The following is a 19,389-nucleotide window of genomic DNA, read 5'->3' on the forward strand; positions in this document are numbered from 1 at the left end:
GTAGGTTGAGGTCTAATAACTCAATCATTTTTCTTTTCATTCTCCGCAATTCCTACACAGCAGTAGATCACACAAAAGGAAAAGGACACACACTTATTCTCTTTTCCAAGTCTCCTAAAAAAGGTATAGATATAGATATATATCATCTTTTGTAATATAGGGCCAAGAACAAAGGTAACTAATAGTTCATGGAAACATAGAAGGATAGAAGATTAGAGTTGAAAGAGACCTCAGGAGGTCATCTAGTGGGTAGGGATAGCTCAGTGGTTTGAGCATTGGCCTGCTAAACCCAGGATTGTGATTTCAATCCTTGAGGGGGCCAGTTAGGATCTGAGGCAAAAATCAGTACTTGGCCCTGCTAGTGAGGGCAAGGGGCTGGACTCAATGACCTTTCAAGGTTCCTTCCAGTTCTAGGACATATGTATATTTCCAATTATTATAGCCCAAACCCCTGCTCAAAACAGGACCATAACCAACTAAATTATACTAACCATGGCTCTCTCAAACTGGGACTTAAATACCTCTAAGGAAGAAGATTCCACAAACTCCTCAGGTAACCCCTTCCAGTGCTTCACCACCCTCCTAGTGAAAAATATCATGAGCTGTGTTTATTGGAGCATAGCTGTGAGGGAGCAAGTGACACCATCAACATCATACAGACTAAGGCCTCTAACACATGGTCCAGAGAACTTCCCCTGAACAGTTCCTGTTTGCATGACAGGAGATCATTTACAAAGAACACACAACCTTGATTTAAAAAAAATTCCAGTGTTGCAGGATCCACCAGAACCCATGGTAAATTGTTACAGGGTTTAATCATCCTCACTCTTAAAAATTTATGCCTTATTTCTAGTCTGACTTTCTGAATTTTCAATTTCTAGCCATTGGATTTTGCTAGACCATTCTCTGCTAGACTAAAGAGCCCATTATCAAATATTTGTTCTCTATGTTCATACATTTAGAGTTCAATCAAGTCACCCCTTCTCTTTGTTAAACTAAATAGATTGAGCTCTTTGAGTCTATCACTATATCACATGTTATCTAATTCTTTAACCATTCGGCTGCTCTTCTCTGAACCCTCTCCCGTATGATAACTTCTTTCTTAAGTTGGGGACACTAGAGCTGCACACACTATTCCAGCAGCAGAGCCAAGTACAAAGCTAATATAATCTCTATAGTCCTATTTAATTAACTCCATGGCCTCTGGCCTGGGGTCCAACGAACACTTATCTACTGAAGGGCTTGTGTCAGCTCTGGTGATAGCGTAACAGCTTACTGAGGCAGAAATTGCACCAGCAGCGGGCCCCACCAATCAGCTCCTTCCCGTCCATACCAGCGCCTCCTGCCTACCACTGATCAGCTCTTCCACAGAGGGCAAGTGTCACTCAGGGGCAGGAGCATGGACACAAAGAGGCGGAACGAGGGTAGGGTGTTCTTAGGACAGGGGGTGGAGCAAGGCAGGAAGAGGCAGAGGGGGAGCAGGAAGAGGTGGGGTAGGGGTGGGGTCTCAGGGAAAGGGGGATAGCAGGGAGGGGCTTTGGGCAGAGTCATGATCAAGCACTATTGAGGAAATGAAAAAGTTAGCACCTGTGCCTTCACTGTCCCCACATGATTGGGTAACTGAATAGAATCTTAACAATGTCTCCATTTTGAAGTGAAAAATCAGTACGTTCCATTTTAAGACGTAGAAAATGGTAACTTTTGACTCTACGGAGATCCTTTTGTGTTTTTCTTGTTCTTTATTTCATCCAAAAAGATTTTTTTTCCCTCCTGAAATAGACACATTCCCATGGAAAGTTTCTGTCAACACCTTGCTCTCATAGTGAATAAACGGGACCGGAAGACAGAATATCTATGTTCTATTTCCTGCTCTAGCAAACGTTCCTGTGTGACTATTAGCATTTTCTTTGCAGAGGGATTGTCAAAGAGCCTATACTTGGTGCTCTGCACAGGATGTGGATTCCCAGTTTGGGGGAAACTATCCAGGGAGGACATTTTTCCCTGCATCCCTAAGGCATGGGGTGGAGTGTCCTCATGGCATCAGTAAAACAAGATCAGCCACAGTACTAGAAACTCGGTCCTGCCATCCTCCCCATCCAGAGCATTTTCATTCAATGGATATGTTCAGTTCTTCAAGGGTGTGGGTGTTTTTTCTCTCATGCCCGAGTGCCCTTGAACCCCTACCTCTCTAACTTTCTTTGCAAAGTGCTGGTGAGGTCTCAGCTCGATGACATACCATGATTCCAGAGTAATCAACATAGACTCTCCACTTCCAAGATGCATGGGATATGCAATGATAGCGTACCTTCTGCAGGTGATGTTGTTGGAACCAGTACAGGGCACACAAAGTTTGGTCAATGGACTGTAAATATTAAGGAAAGTAGGCAAACTCACCTATTTTCTCCTGGGGTTTCTCTGCAAAAGAAAAATGGGGAGGAGAAGAAAACAGTTCAGTGTATGTCCATTGACTTATGAATTGAAGAGGGTGAATGAGATCTTTTCTTTGTTGATTAGCATAAATATTGGCCATGGGTAGTGAGCTAGCTCTTCAATCCGTGCGCTAGCCCCATTCCTATCCCGCTACGTAGTAGATAGAGAAGATTATATTCTTGCTTTAATCAATTTAAGATGAAGCTTCATGGCCACAACTAATTAGCAATAGCTGAATATGACACACTACGCTCCTCTGCTAATATGGGCTCGGCTATGAAAGGAGCATTAAAACCATTTACATCATGAGTTGCATTCCATTTGCAGTTTCAATGTAGAGTTCTTATATGTGTACATGGCCTTTCATGCTATGTCTTTGAAAGAGTGTCATGGTTCTTGGGAAATACAAACCAGGAGAGAGTGAGTCTATTTAAATTTCAACAATGCATAAGAAGGACTGTTCAGAACGAGCAAGTGCTCATATATGTTATTGACAAAATTAGCCAAGTAATCTGCTCTATCAAAAACAGAAAAGTGGTGTGAGATCTAAAAACTCAATGAGTTTTCTTTTCATTCAACAAGATTCCTACACTCAGGACCGGCGCTAGGGGTTTGAGCTCCCTAGGCGGACGGGAATTTCGCCGCCCCGCGGGCTGGGCCCGCGGCTCCGGTGAAGCTGCCTCAGTCATGCTCGCGGGTGGTTGACCGGAGCCGCACGAGGAGCTGATCGTCCGCAGGCACCACTGCAGCAGCTCCACCGGAGCTGCCTGCCGCCCCCTCCGGCAAAATGCGGCCCACCAATTATTCTGGCGCCCTAGGCGATTGCCTAGGCTGCCTAAATGGTAGCGCCGGCCCTGCCTACACTGCAGTAGAGCACACAAAAGAAAAAGGACACAGACTTACTTATTTTCTTGTCCCCTAAGTCTCCTAAAAAAGAAATATATACATAGATATGAACAAAGGTAACTAAGAGTTCATAGAATCATGGAAGATTAGCAACTCAGTCCTGCCACTCTCTCCATCCAGAGCTTTTTCATTCAATGGATATGATCAGTTCCTGTAATGTGTGGATTTTTTTTTCTCACATGTCTAACTGCCCTTGAACCTCTACCCCTCTGTCTTTCTTTGCAAAGTGCTAGTGAGGTCTCAGCTCAATGACATACCACAATTACAGAGTAATCTACACAGACTCTCCACTTCCCAGATGCATGGGACATTCAATGATAGCATCCCTTCTGCAGATGAAGTATTTGGAACATATACAGGGCAGACAAACTTTGGTCAGTGGACTGTAAGAATTGAGGAAAGTAGGCAAACTCACCCATTTTCTCCTGGAGTTTCTCTGCAAAAGAAAAATGGGGAGGAGAAGAAAACAGTTCAGTGTGTGTTCATTGACTTATGAATTGAAGAGGGTGAATGAGATCCTTTCTTGGTTGAGTAGCATAAATATTGGCCATGGGTAGTGAGCTAGCTATTCAATCTGTGGGCTAGCCCCATTCCTATCCCACTACATAGTAGATAGAGAAGATTATATTCTTGCTTTAATCAATTTAAGACGAAGCTTCATGGCCACAACTAATTAGTAAAAGGTGAATATGACACACTACACTCCTCTGTTAATATGGGTTCGGCTATGAAAGGAGCAGTAACACCATTTACATCATGAGCTGAATTCCATTTTCTTATTTCAATGCAGAGTCCTTTCAATGTGTACATTGCTTTTCATAGTGTGTCTCTGCAAGAGTGTTATGGTTCTTGGAGAATACAAATCAGGAGAGGGTGAGTCTATTTAAATTTCAACAATACACGAGCAGCACTGCTGAGATCCAACAAGTGATCATATCTGTTATTGACAAAATTAGCCAAGTAATCTGCTCTATCAAAAAGAGGAAAGTGGTGTGCGGTCTAATAACTCAATTGTTTTTCTTTTCATTCTACAGTATTCCTACACCACAGTGAGCACAGAAAATTAAAAAAACAGACTTACTTTTTCTTTTTTTCGCTTCTAAAACAGAAAAAAAGACATATTTAATGATAACAATATCAACTTTTTTTACAATGTGTTTTTTTTAATAATATGGCCAAGAACAAAGGACTAGGTAGTTCATAGAATCATGGAAGAATAGGGTTGGAAGAGACCTCAGGAGGTCATCTAGTCCAAACTCCTACTCAAAACAGGACTAGCACCAACTAAATTATCCCAGCCAAGGCTTTCTCAAGCTGGGCCTTAAATACCTCTAAGGATGGAGATTCCACAACCTCCCCAGGTAACCCATTCCAATGCTTCACAACCTTCCTAGCGAAAAATAGCAAGAGCTGTGTTTAATGGAGAATAACTTTGAGGGAGCAAGTGACACAATGAAGACCATATTGGCTAAGGCCTCTAGAACATGGGCCAGAAAACTTCCCCCAAAGAATTCATGTTTGCATGACAGGAGATCCTTTACAAAGAACATGCAACCTTGATTTCAAACATTTCAAGCATTGAAGGAAACATAACAACCCTTGGTAAACTGTCACACTGTTTAATCATCCTCACTCTCAAAAATTTATGCCTTATTTCTAGTCTGACTTTCCTACTTTTAATTTCCAGCCATTGGATTCGCTATAGCATTCTTTGCTAAACTAAAGATCCCATTATCAAATATTTGTTGTGTGTATGTGTGTGTGTATATATATATATACACACACACAGAGAGAGAGAGAAATCAAGTCACCCCTTCTCATCATTAAACTAAATAGATTGAGCTCTTTGAGTCTATCACTATAAAACGTTATCTAGTCTTTAATCATTCTGGTGCTCTTCTCTGAACCCTCTCCAGTTTGGCAACTTCTCTCTTAAATTGGGGACACCAGAACTGCACACACTATTCCAGAAACACAGCGAAATACAGAGCTAATATAACCTCTATAGTCTTAATTAATATCACCCCCATGCCCTTTGGCCTGGGGCCTAGCAAACACTTTGCTATTGAAGGGGATGTGTGAGCTCCAGTCAAAGCGGTACAGCTTTGCTTAGACAGAAGTTGCACCTATTCCCACCATGGACAATGTTTGTGGGATAGGCCTAGTTGTGTGTCACTAGAGGTGAGTGGGTTGCTAAAGTGCATCGCCCTGTGGAGCTCTGGGTGAAATTGTGCCTCAGGAGATTAACAGCTCCTCCTGGAAATGCCAGGTATGGAGGGGGACAGCACCCTCAGCACCAGGGTGCCAACGGCAGGGAAGGCCTGGACTCTCTTCTGTCATTCCAGAAGACTTTTTATCTTTGCTGTGATTCCAAGATGCTCTGCACTCTACTGTGTGAAGGGAGAGCCCTCTTCATCAGGAAAGGATACAGTGAAGCCCCCTGAACTTTCCATCAGAAGTTTCCCATCCAAAGGTATGCTCCTGCACTTCACTATTAAGAGTTCCCCCTTGGGGCAGGATATTAAATCCTACAGAGTGGTTTAAGTCCTACAGAAACTCACTTGGTGAAATCTAGAACAGGCTGCTAAACATTTCCCTGATAAAACCCCACTGTGTTTGATCATCGGAGAAATCAAAGCAAACTCACTATTGTCATCCAGCTATTGCTTTGCAAAATTGTTGTATTAGGAGGCGCATTTCCAGCAGATCGAGGGAAGTGATAATTCCTGTCTTTTTGGCACTGAAGTGAGGCCACATCTGGAGTACTGCATCCAGTTTGGTCCCCCCACTACAGAAGAGATGTGGATAAATTGTAGGGAGTCCAGCAGAGGGCAACAAAAATGACTAGGGGGCTGGGGCACATGATTTATGAGGAGAATCTGAGGGAACTGGGCTTATTTGGTCTGCAGAAAGGAAGAGTGAGGTGGGATTTGATAGCAGCCTTCAACTACCTGAAGGGGGATATTGTTTGCTGAATATGTTTTAAGATAAAAGCCAGTGGAAACAATGAGAAATACTCTTCTTCTTTCCAGAAGCAGATGCGCTTCATCCTGCCTGAACAAGGATGAAGATTCAATTGTTACTCTCGTTTACACCTGTACAACTTCAGTGAAGCTAATAGGGGGATAATGGGTTTAACAGAGGGCAGAATATTTTCACTGATCTGAATGTGCTCCTGCGTCGTTATTGACACGAACTGAGACCATATAGATCACTGTTGCAACCAAGGTCCTGTAGTGATACCAAATCTTTTATAAGAGGTCAAATAAGGTGTCTAAGATAAGGTTATGGTTTGCTGGTTATGATTACGCTATCTGTATCCATGTAACATTTTTTGTATTTAAAGTGTTGGCTCTATATTGTCTGTAGTTCAAACTTGTGCTATGCTTCTGGGTGACACCCCAGACAAGTTGGTGTCAGCTCTGCCTAGCTACTTGATGGCCCATTCAGGACCATCAGCTATACAACTGACCCATTGAGAAAAGGCAGACACACCTTGTGTCTCAGCAAGGTATGCAGGGATATGCCTATCAACAGAACTTTGAGTTTTTTCCATGCCATGTGATGGACAGCTTGTCTTTGGGACAAAGAAAGCAGAGACCACATGGCAAGAGATTATAAAAAGCTGCTGCAGCTCCTCCATCTTGTCTTCAATTCCTCTTCTTACCGGTGGAGGGACTTTGCTACAAACGGAAGCTCTACGCAAAGGACTGATGACCCATCCCAATTGTGGATGTACTCCAGAAACCTAATTTGAACCTGAAGTTCAATCTATCACTGCTACAAGCCTGAACCAAAACTTTGCCATTGCTGTATTAATTCATTCCATTTAACCAATTCTAGTACTCATCTATATCTTTTCCCTTTTATGAATAAACCTTTATATTTTAGATTCCAAAGGATTGGGAACAGCGTGATTTGTGGGTAAGAGCTGATTTGTATATTGACCTAGGTCTGTGGCTTGGTCCTTTGGGATCGAGAGAACCTTTTTTCTTTTACTGGGGTATTGGATTTCATAACCATTTGCCCCCATAACGAGTGACACTGGTGGTGATACTGAGAAACTGGAGCGTCTAAGGGAATTGCTTGTGTGACTTGTGGTTAGCCAGTGGGGTAAAATCAAAGTCCTCTCTGTCTGGCTGGTTTGGTTTGCCTTAGAGGTGTAAAAAAACCCAGCCTTGGGCTGTAACTGCCCTGCTCTAAGAAATGTGTCCTGAATTGGCACTCTCAGTTGGGCCCTGCCAGAACCAGCATCATTACAGCTCCACAAAGAGAAAGACTGAGCTCCAGACAAAGCCCCAATCACTGCACCTCTACAGAGTGTGTCTCAGCCTGAATAACCTCATCTCTCTTCACAACCTTTTAAAGAAAAAAAATCAACCAAAAACGACAAATATCACTGTTCTTTGTTGTTAATTGATGGCTGCCATGCTAGCGGTGGCATAGTTCAGCAAAAGGGCACATGAAGGACTCATTTTGTGTAGCAACTAATGGGTGCAAGTGCCCCAGCTGCTCAGAGATAAATACGTTATGTTAATAAGATGGCAAGAAAAGAAAGAAAATATATGAAATTGCCACAGGACTGTATTTGCAGGACAATGACAGTAACCAGCTGCATGTCAATATATTACACTAGGGTTACAGGGTCCTCTACCTATTCTAGTCCTCTCACGGAGCCGTCTCCTTCCTGGGCCCCAAAGAGCCAGTGTATCTCATGTATTTCTTTATTATGAATTTTAAATTCCCACATGAAGAGAAAACTACAATTCTATCATTACTCATTTGTTATTCTCAGCCTTTGGTTTTCTGTATTTGCAAATTGCCCCATTTCCCCCCCGCCCCCCGCCCTCCGGGCAGCCCTGATTCTCACTAGAAAATGATCGTGCATGGTGGGATGGACAGCAGAGCTAGAGTTACACACACACACATATATATAATCAATGTTTATTTTTAAGCATTTTTCTATGTTTATCTATTGAAATTTTCAGAGTTTTGCAGAATTATGGGGTTTAGACTTTTTTAAAAAATTGTCTCAATTTAATATTTCAGAGTTTCATGAAATTTGAGGGAAGACACAAGCAGACAATTATTTAATGACTGTAGATTCTGGGATTCAAAAAGTGAAAGCATTTAACCATTAAACAGAAACTGTCAACAGCGTATGTTGAAATGTTAGCCTTAAATCAATCTCTAAGAAATTCTCAAGCCCCATTTTTGTTACTTTACCTCTCTGAGTATTTTGATTGGCAAGAATGGAAATATTTTCTCATCTGTTTGTGTGCATACAGTGAAATCAACATTTATCAACATTTACTGATACCAATAAAAATTGAATCTTTCCAAGCTTAGTTATGGTCCTGCTTTCTGGTCTCTTTATATAAGTCTATAATATATAACTAAACTTTGTTGTATGTAAAGTAAATAAGGCTTTCTGCCTCATCCTTCTGGGTGGCTTGTGCCTCTGGAAAAAGTAGGAGGTAGGAGACAGTAGTTCCTGAATGCAAGAAAAGCAATTGTACCTGGTCATTGCCAACCTTTCTGTTACTTTGGAATAGTAACAATCATTCTGTTAGTTTAGACTTCTCCTAACAATATCCACTGGTAGGGTAAATGTCCCGTCTAAGCAGGAATATCACTGTTCTTTCATCCTGAGACACGGCTCTCTGTACTTTTCAGCAGCTTGAGGAGGGTGACTAATGACTTGTGTTCAGACAAGGAGCTTGTATGCTCATTCCCCTCTCCCCCTGTTTATGATGCAGGTTCACTGAGATTTTACATACATCTGAGATCATGGAAAAACAGCTGATGACAAAGACAGGCTCCAGAACACAGTGATGTTACTCCCACCACAATGCCATTAGATCTATCAAATTTTGTTTGGACTTCCCTCTTTATATTGCATCATGGTTTCCTAACACAGTTTTTAGATAGGCAGCAATGGATATGTACATATTTATTATCTAATCAGTAGGTAATAAAAAATGGTGTTCTTACGCCAAAGCCAATTCATGAAAAAAATCAACACTGGAACGCTGATGGTGGCGAATACTTTGTATCCTGTGTGCATTGTGAAGTGATTGCGATATAATTCATCCAACTCTCTGCCAATGGAAATAGAAAACGTCACATACTGTAGCATGAGGTGTACACACAACTAGAGCTGGTCAGGAATTCTTCTACAATGTGACTGCATCTGAAAATGCTTATTCGTCAAAACCAAACAGCAGGCCTGGCCAGGGGAGTCTGGACTTCTGTATCAAAGGACTCCCCAAACTTTGGGGGACTCCCCATACAGCCCAGGGAGTCTCTAGGACTTGGGGCAGCCAGCTGCTCTATTTCATTTTGGGAAAACTGAATCAAAACCATTTTATTTTAAATACATACTTTTTCAGAATTTCCATTATGTGAGAAATTTCAAACTTTCCACTTTCTGTTTTGTGTCAAAACTAAAACTTTCAAAATTTCAGAATTTACAACAGAATGGACATTTTGAATTTTGACCAGCTCTGTACAAAACTGCATTCATTTTACATGGCAATTTCTACTTTCCTGAAAAACAAAACACAATTTAAAAAAAAATGATCCTTTGTGGAAGTAGGCTGAGGGAAGACAAGGTAATTCCTGTGATATTTAGTTTACCATAGATACTTTCACCTGTCAGTGGCTGTATGGATAAAATGCAGACCAAGCTGTAGGGGACGTAAACTCAGCACATTCAGTGATTCTATTCTGGTCTATGTGAAATGTGATGATTTTTCTAGCTAAGTTTCTAATAGCAAAATGTTCTCACTAAAAAGTGAAACAAAACACACACAAAACAAACAAATTAGTATTAATTTCCTCCTTTGCTGGATGGGGCTTGTGTAGCATAGACATGACCTGGCATTCACTATTGGGTCTGTAGAAGAAGACTGGGGAATTTGTGCTTCTTTCTTTTAATTATTATTTCTGCAGCAGATGTTATTAAGAAATTTATCCTCCGCTGATCTCACATGAGAACTTTTCACTAACACAAAAAATATTTAAAAGAAAAAATTCAAATTCTAGCTCACGATTTATTGTCTTGTAAATTCACTGTATTTCTATTTCCAGTGATGCTGATTCAACTTCTACTCAGATGATAGTCAGACGCCTTGTAAAGTAGAGACCAACATAGGAGAAGTAAGTACTAAATGTCTCCGTGAGTGAGAGTTGAAGAATCAGGCTGTGTAGTAACAATTTCTGCACAGCTACTGCAGTGTTTTACTCCCCGGAGGGCTTCACAAACATAAGAAACTCAAATATCAATTACTTCCTTGTACAAAGTACAAAGTACAATGCTGCTAGAATAGGAATTTAATTCTTCATTCACCTGAAAAATGAAAGCAGCTTTCTTGGTGGGGGGATGGGCAGGAAGGGAGCAGGTAGGGCTGTGGATTTATTGCTCTGCAAAACTCAAGTAAACAGCCCTTACATTCCTTTATAAATAGCAGCCCAAATCCCATGCACTGCTTTAAAGACATCTCTGATCAGGATTTGCAGAGCTGGGTGAAAATTTTCAAACTTTTTTTAATGGAAAACAGGGTCAAGTTTGCGATAAGGAAGAATGGGGCGAGGATCACCTGCTAGGGCACCTGGGTGGATGTCACCTAATCCATTCCCTCCCACTGCAGGGATGGCAGGGGTGGAGAAGTGTTTGTGCAGGTTTATTATTTAGAGAGGCTCCCTCATAAAGGACTATAAGAATTCTGAGTAGTGCCTTGAAAACAGAGGGTGAGAACACAATATAGCTGTGTATAGCAGTTCACCACAGATACACACTGGTTTATTGTTTAATGAACTCCAAGATCATTCCATGGAGTCGGAAGTGCTGAATGAGAAAGAGACTGCAGCGATTTTGAGGTTAACTTCTGTGTTTGAAACTGAAAGCAGAGTTCCCAGGACCAGATGGTATTTACCCAAGAGTAATGCACCTTGGAAAACATAATCCCAACTATATGTATAAATTGATGGGGTCTAAATTAGCTGTTACCACTCAAGAAAGAGCTGTTGGAGTCACCATGGATAGGTATCTGAAAACATCCACCGCCTCACAGGACCTTCTCATAAACAAACTTGGGAAATGCAACCTAGATGGAGCTACTATATGATAGGTGCAAAACAGCTTGGAAAACCTTTCCCAGAGAAGAGTTATCAGTGACTCACAGTCATGACAGAAGGGCATATCAAGTGGGGTCCTGCAGGGATCAGTTTTGGGTCTGTTTCTCTTCAAATTATTCATCAATAATTTAGATAATGGCATTGAAAGTTTTCCGCTTATAACAAGCTGGGTGGGGTTGCAAATCCTTTAGAGGACAGGCTTAAAATTCAAAATGATCTGGACAAACTGGAGAGATGGTCTGAAGTAAATAGAACATAAGAACGGCCATACTGAGTCAGACCCAAGGTCCATCTAGCTCAATATCCCATCTTCCGACAGTGGCCAATGCCAGGTGCCCCAGATGGAATGAACAGAACAGGGAATCATCAAGTGATCCATCTCCTGTCTCTCATTCGCATCTTCTGGCAAACAGAGGTTGGGACACCATCCCTGCCCATCCTGGCTAATAGCCATTGATGGACCTATACTCCATGAATTTATCTAGTTCTTTTTTGAACCCTGTTATAGTCTTGGCCTTCACAGCATCCTCTGACAAGGAGTTCCACAGATTGACTGTGTGTTGTGTGATAAAATACTTTCTTTCATTTGTTTTAAACCTGTTGCCTATTAATTTCATTTTGTGATCCCTAGTTCTTGTGTTATGAAAAGTAGTAAACAATACTTCCTTATCTACTTTCTCTACACCAGTCATGATTTTATAGACCTCAATCATATCTCCCCTAAGCCATCTTTTTTTCCATGCTGAAAAGCCTCAGTCTTATTAACCGCTCCTCATATAGAAATCATTCCAAACCCCTAATAATTTTTGTTGCCCTTTTCTGAACCTTTTCCAAATCCAATGTATCTTTTTGGAGATGGGGCGACGACATCTGCACACAGTATTCAAGATTTGGGTGTACCATAGATTTATATAGAGTCAAGATGATGTTTTCTGTCATATTACTTATCCCTTTCTTAATTATTCCCAGAATTCTGTTCATTTTTCTGACTGCCACTGCACATTGAATGGATATTTTCAGAGAACTATCCACAATGACTCCAAGATCTCTTTCTTGAGTAGTAACAGCTAATTTAGACCTCATCATTTTGTAGATAAATTTGGGATTATGCTTTCCAATGTGCATTACTTTACATTTATTAATATTAAATTTTATATAGGATGAAATTCAAAAAGGACATGTGCAAAGTACACCATTTAGGAAGGAACAATCCGTTGCACACATACAATATGGGAAATGGCTGCCTAGGAAGGAGTACTGCGGAAAGGGATCTGGGGGTCATAGCAGACCAAAAGCTAAATATGAGCGTTAACGTTTTTGTTTTTTTTTAAAGTGAGCATTCTTCTGGGATATATTAGCAGGAATGTTGTAAGCAAGAGCTGAGACATAATTCTTCTGCTCGACTCCATTCAGATTAGGCCTCAACTGGAGTGCTGTGTCCAGTTCGGGAGCCACATTTCAGGGAAGATGTGGACAAATTAGAGAAAGTCCACAGAAGAGCAACAAAAATGACTAAAGGTCTAAGAAAACTTGACCTATGAGGGAAGATCAAAAATAATTGGGTTTGTTTAGTGTGGAAAAGAGAAGACTGAGAGGAGACAGGATAATTGTTTTCAGTATCTGAAAGGTTGTTGCAAGGAGAAGGAAGAAAAATTGTTTTTCTTAACCTCTGAGTTTAGGACAAGAAGCAATGGGCCTAAATTGCAGCACACGAGGTTTAGGTTGGACATTAGGAAAAACTTCCTAACTGCCAGGGTGCTTAAGCACTGGAACAGGTTAGGCAAACACCTGTCAGGTATAGTCTAGATAATACTTAGTCCTGCCCTGACTGAGGGGACTTGACTAGATGACCTCCCAAGGTCCTTCCAGTTCTATGATTCTATTATTAGATTTATTTGATGTTTTCCTATATCTTGTTTGAAGTTTATAAATGTGAACTAATTAGCTTGTAGATGCCTAAATTCTGTTCCTGTCTCATAATGCTTCCTTACAGTATTCTATTGACTTGGGCATCAAAAGGGGATAATATCATTTAGATGGAACTTGTGGTGTAATAATATTATTATCCTCATATCTCTTTGATGCTTGTAACCCCACATAGTAAAACTACTGGCAAACTGTTTAAATATTTAACTGCATTATGCTAATGAATACAACTAGTTACCTATGTATATATAGGAAACAAATTACTTTCAGAGCAACAGTATACACTGTTTATTCTTCATCCCAGAAAGGCTCTGCTGTGAAGATGTCTTGCTGCAACTATAAAGAAAGCTTTGGACCCAATCCTTTTTATCTCAGATTTGCTTAAACTTTGCCAGGGAAGGTCTAAGCCCACAAGACTGAGATCTCCAGTTTACTCTGGACTTCCCCTGGGATTCTCATGGAAGAATTTGAACAAACTCTGCACATGGGCTGCCTATTGAACTATAACCTTTTAAATCGATTTCTGAAAGATCTTTACAGATTGGCAGCCTCACTATCCCTGCTATGAAACTAACCTAAGAACTTTACCTCAAAGCTATATGTATGTCTTTTAACCACAGTAAATCTTTCATTTTTCTTTTATTAATAAATCTTAGATGTTATTAATAAGGATTGGCTGTAAGCGTGTATTTTGGTGAGATCTGAAATATTCATTGATTTGGTGGGCAATGTGTCCAGACTTTTGGGATTGGTAGAACTTTAGATATGGTGAATAAGATTTGTAGTAATCTAGCACTCTACTAGACTTGGCTTTGTGGATGGGAGCCAGAAGCTGTGATGTTTAAAGGAAACTGTATTTTGTCTTGTCGATAACCAGAAGCTCTTTTGTTACTGGAAAGTTAAGTATAGAGTAAGCCAGCAGTTTGGGGGATTGTCTCCCGTATTGCTTGCAGTTTGTCGTGAGTATGCATTCTCAGTGTGGCTGCTCCGGGCACCACAGTCACATATAGGAGTTCATAAACATGAGATTTTTCATGGGAAAATATTGTTTTATATTATTATTTTTCAATGGAGAACTCTGAATGCTCCCTAAGGGCACAAATGAACCACCCAAGAACACACTAGGAGTGACCTCCCAGATGACAGCACTCTTAGAAATTGTGAGAATTTTAAGGAGGTCAAAGAATGAGTTCATATAGATATCTAAAATGCCGGAATGCTGCAGACTATTTAACAAAACTCTGGACTACAAAACCTACACAGTTGGTTCACAGTATCAGAGGGGTAGCCGTGTCAGTCTGGATCTGTAAAAGCCGCAAAGAGTCTTGTGGCACCTTATAGACTAACAGACTTTTTGGAGCATGAGCTTTCGTGGGTGAATACCCACTTCATCGGATGCATGTAGTGGAAATTTCCAGGGGCAGGTATATATATGCAAGCAAGAAGCAGGCTAGAGATAACGAGGTTAGTTCAATCAGGGAGGACGAGGCCCTCTTCTAGCAGCTTAGGTGTGAAAACCAAGAGAGGAGAAACTGGTTTTGTAGTTGGCAATCCATTCACAGTCTTTGTTTAATCCTGAGCTGATGGTGTCAAATTTGCAGATGAACTGAAGCTCAGCAGTTTCTCTTTGAAGTCTGGTCCTAAAGTGTTTTTGCTGCAGGATGGCCACCTTAAGATCTGCTATAATGTGGCCAGGAGGGTTGAAGAGTTCTCCTACAGGTTTTTGTATATTGCCATTCCTAATATCTGATTTGCGTCCATTTATCTTTCTCCGTAGAGACTGTCCAGTTTGGCCGATGTACATAGCAGAGGGGCATTGCTGGCATATGATGGCATATATTACATTGACGGACGTGCAGGTGAATGAACCAGTGATGGTGTGGCTGATCTGGTTAGGTCCTGTGATGGTGTCACTGGTGTAGATATGTGGGCAGAGTTGGCGTTGAGGTTTGTTGCATGGATTGGTTCCTGAATTAGAGTTATTATGGTGCAGTGTGCAGTTACTGGTGAGAATATGCTTCAGGTTGGCAGGTTGTCTGTAGGTGAGGACTGGCCTGCCACCCAAGGCCTGTGAAAGTTTGGAATCATTGTCCAGGATGGGTTGTAAATCCCTAATGATGCGTTGGAGAGGTTTTAGCTGGGGACTGTATGTGATGTCATCAGGTACCACTCAGAACAGTCTAGATCCATCTTCTTTGGAACCCCCTTTCAGGTAGTTGAAAGCAGCTACCGAATCCCCCTCTCATTCTTCTCTTCTTCAGACTAAACAATCCCAGTTCCCTCAGCCTCTCCTCATAAGTCATGTACTCCAGCCCCCTAATCATTTTTGTTGCCCTCTGCTGGATTCTTTCCAATTTTTCCACATCTTTCTTACAATGTGGGACCCAAAACTGGACCCAGTACTCCCGATGAGGCTTCACCAAAGTTCAATAGAGGGGAATGATCATATCCCTCAATCTGCTGGCATCTCCTCACTTGAAGCAATGCCAGTTAAACACGAATTATGCACATGCCCCCTTTACCCCTCTTTCTCTTCTTTTCACCAACTGACCCTCAGTTTACTACCATCCCATGTACACACAGTACCCTAGTATATTTTACATCAAGATACACTTTCTGATATATTGCTCAGTGAAGAGGGAGAAACATTGACGGGAAAGTTGGAAATGGCAGAAGTGCTTAATGACTTCTTTGTTTCAGTCTTCACCAAGAAGTTTGATGGTGATGGGACACCTAGCATAGGGAATGCTAGTGGAAATGGGGTAGGTTTAGAAGTTAAAATAAAAAAAAGAACAAGTTAAAAATTACTTAGAAAAGTTAGATGTCTGCAAGTAACCAGGGCCTGATGAAATGCAAGAAGTAACTTTTAAAAATCCAAAATCTACAGTAAATATAGGAAACTTACTTTAGAATTCACTTCGCTGGATTATAAATTACATTCACACACATCAAGTTGGTGTACTCACCTCAGAATTCTCTTTGCAGACACAAATAAGCCTGCCAAAATCCGTTAGACTGTAAAAGCAAGTGAAGGCAAAGAGCAAATGTTTAAAGCAGCACTCAGGAAACATGGGAGGGGTGTGGAGAAAAATGAAAGAAAAATGGTGTGTGTGTGTTTTATTCTCAGATTTCTGTATTGACAAAGAACAAGTTAAAAATTACTTAGAAAAGTTAGATGTCAGCAAGTCACCAGGGCCTGATGAAATGCATCCTAGAATACTCAAAGAGCTGACAGAGGAGGTCTCTCAGCCTTTAGCTGTCATCTTAGAAAAGTCATAGAAGTCAGGAGAGATACCAAAAGACTGGAAAAGGGAAAATATAGTGTTCATCTATAAAAAAGGGAAATAAGAACAACCCAGGAAAGTACAGAGCAGTCAGTTTAACTTCTGTGCCAGGGAACATAATGGAGCAAGTAATTAAAGAATTCATCTGCAAACATCTGGAAGAAATAAAGTGATAGGTAACAGTCAGCATGGATTTGTAAAGAACAAATCATGTCCAACCAATCTGATAGCTTTCTTTTGATAGGATATCAAGCCTTGTGGATAAGGGAGAAGTGGTGGACTTGATATACCTAGATTTTAGCAAAGCATTTGATACGGTTTCACATGATCCTCTTATCAATAAACTAGGGAAATACAACCTAGATGGGGCTACTATAAGGTGGGTGCATAACTGGCTGTATAAATGTCTTCAGATAGTAGTTATTAATGGTTCACAATATACTGGGAGGGCATAGCAAGTGGGGATCCTCAGGGGTCTCTACGTTGGCACAGATAGTACGATTATTAAGTTTGCCAATGATACCAAGCTGGAGGGGTCGCAAATGCTTTGGATGATAGGGCTATAATTCAAAATGATCTGGAGAAACTAGAGAGATGGTGTGAGGTAAATAGAATGATGTTTAATAAGGACAAATGCAAAGTGCTCCACTTGGGAAGGAACAATCAGATGCACACATACAAAATGGGAAGTGATTGTCTAGGAAGGAGTAGTGCAGAAAGGGATCTAGGAGTCATAGTGGACCACAAGCTAAATATGAGTCAACAGTGTGACACTGTGGCAAAAAAAGCAAACCTGATTCTGGGATGCATTAACAGGAGTGTTGTGTGCAAGACACAAGAGGTCATTCTACCGCTCTACTCTGCATTGATTAGGCCTCAATTGGAGGCACCACATTTCAAGAAAGATGTGGAAAAATAGGAGAAGGTCCAGAGAAGAGCAACAAAAATGATAAAAGGCCTAGAAAACATGGGCTATGAGGGAAGACTGAAAGAATTGGGCTTGTTTAGTTTAGAAAAGAGAAGACTGAGGTGGGATATAACAGTTTTCAAGTATCTTAAAAGGGTGTTACAAGGAGGAGGGAGAAAAATTGTTCTCTTTGGCCTCTGATGATAGGACAAGAAGCAGTGGACTTAAATTGAAGCAAGGGAGGTTTAGGCTGGATGTTAGGAAAAACTTCCTAACTGTCAGGATGATGAAACAGTGGAATAAATTGCCTAGGGAGGTTGATATTTAAGAGCAGGTTGGACAGACATCTATCAGGGATGATCTAGATGGTACTTGGTCCTGCTGTAAGGGCAGGGAACTGGACTTGATGATCTCTCAAGATCCTTTCCAGTTCTCGTTTTTCTATGATTTCTGTGATCTGATACTCAAACTATTGTTAAAAATATTTTTTTTTGTATTCGAAAGCTCTAAAGACACACATCTAGTTCTCTCATCTCCACAGTTCTGTCAGAGCAAATTTTTGCCTTAAAGTTCTAATAAGAAAAGGTGAGAATTTTTGGTTACAATTTGCCTCTTTTGAAGAAAACCCCACCAAAACAATAAAATAAAATACACCGAAAATGAAGCACTTGCCTCTCCTCAGTATTACAACACTGAACCCTACATTATGTGACAAAGAAATTAGTGTCTATTACTTTCTTCTACACACTCAGCAAGATCCAGTAAATATAGATCAATGTTAGTCCAGTCCCTGTATTTGCCCAAAAGTCCTTCTGATCATATGCCACTGTTTTATGAATAAATTGAAATTTTTCCCCATCTTCAGTTCTAAAACTTCCCTGCGACGCAGCTAAACTTTAACTCCAGTCATTCCAATTACTCCAGAAGCAAGAAGTAACTTTTAAAAATCCAAAATCTGCAGTAAATATAAGAATCTTGTTTTAGAAATCACTTCCCTGGATTATAAATTACATTCACACACAGCAAGTTTGTGTACTCACCTCAGAATTCTCTCTGCAGACACAAATAAGCCTGCCAAAATCCGTTGGACTGTAAAAGCAGGTGAGGGCAAAGAGCAAATGTATAAACAAGCACTCAAAAACATGGGCGGGGCCTGGAGAGGAATGAAAGAAAAATGCTGTGTGTGTGTGTGCGTGTGTGTATGTGTGTGTAGAGTTTGTATCCTACCCCATCCAGGTAGGCATTTTATTCCCAGAATCCATAGGCCCCAAGATCTCTACATTGGTGTACATGACTACAGGAAATGCAGGGCAATGTTGAATTGTCTCAATGCACAATCTTCCCCATAAGGTTAAAGACTAGTGAGGCCTCAATGTGGCTGCACTTTGGCTTTCCAACCATGGAAATATCCCAACATCTAGGGGCACTTTCACAGAGTTCAGGGAAGCTGTTGAAGTGTCAGTATCCCTCTATACGGACACTTCAGCATGGCATCCACAATGCTAGTCTGCCTCACTCAGGAGCCTGTGTAGTGTCTCCCTGTAACGGGGCTGGGCCTATCAATTAAGTTCCCAGGTAACACTTTGCCCTGTCCCTAGCATTCGTTTGTGGTGGTTGGTCCATTCAAAGAGCAGCCCCCCTTCCAGCAGATACTAACTCAGACCTTGTACTGTCTGCCACCAGGAAGGGGATGCTGATGTTCAGAGCTGCAGCACCGCGTCTTCCAGCAGCATGCAGTAGACATAGGGTGACATTGAAAAAAGGTGAGAAACCTTTTTTTTCCCTTTTCTTTAGGGG

General features: G+C 41.0%; 2 protein-coding genes across 9 annotated transcripts in view; both read right to left on the reverse strand.

Moving 5' to 3' along the window:
* The window catches only part of LOC127036590 (butyrophilin subfamily 1 member A1-like), a 32,738-nt gene extending 22,122 nt beyond the window's left edge, over nucleotides 1-10,616 (reverse strand). For 2 of the 8 annotated variants that reach the window (XM_050927630.1, XM_050927626.1), the window contains exons 1-5: nucleotides 10,389-10,616; nucleotides 9,331-9,437; nucleotides 3,752-3,772; nucleotides 3,334-3,357; nucleotides 94-114 (exon numbers count right to left, since the gene is read on the reverse strand). In XM_050927630.1, the coding sequence (XP_050783587.1) occupies nucleotides 94-114; nucleotides 3,334-3,357; nucleotides 3,752-3,772; nucleotides 9,331-9,403 (139 nt within the window). In that variant the 5' untranslated portion in view covers nucleotides 9,404-9,437; nucleotides 10,389-10,616. The remainder of the gene's footprint in view (nucleotides 1-93; nucleotides 115-3,333; nucleotides 3,358-3,751; nucleotides 3,773-9,330; nucleotides 9,438-10,388) is intronic. The other 6 variants (XM_050927633.1, XM_050927629.1, XM_050927631.1 and 3 more) reach the window with 3 other exon arrangements.
* The window catches only part of LOC127036941 (butyrophilin subfamily 1 member A1-like), a 225,033-nt gene that overhangs the window by 133,048 nt on the left and 72,596 nt on the right, over nucleotides 1-19,389 (reverse strand). The window lies entirely within an intron of this gene.

Source organism: Gopherus flavomarginatus, chromosome 18, assembly GCF_025201925.1.
Source record: "Gopherus flavomarginatus isolate rGopFla2 chromosome 18, rGopFla2.mat.asm, whole genome shotgun sequence".
NCBI classification, from domain to species: Eukaryota; Metazoa; Chordata; order Testudines; family Testudinidae; genus Gopherus; species Gopherus flavomarginatus.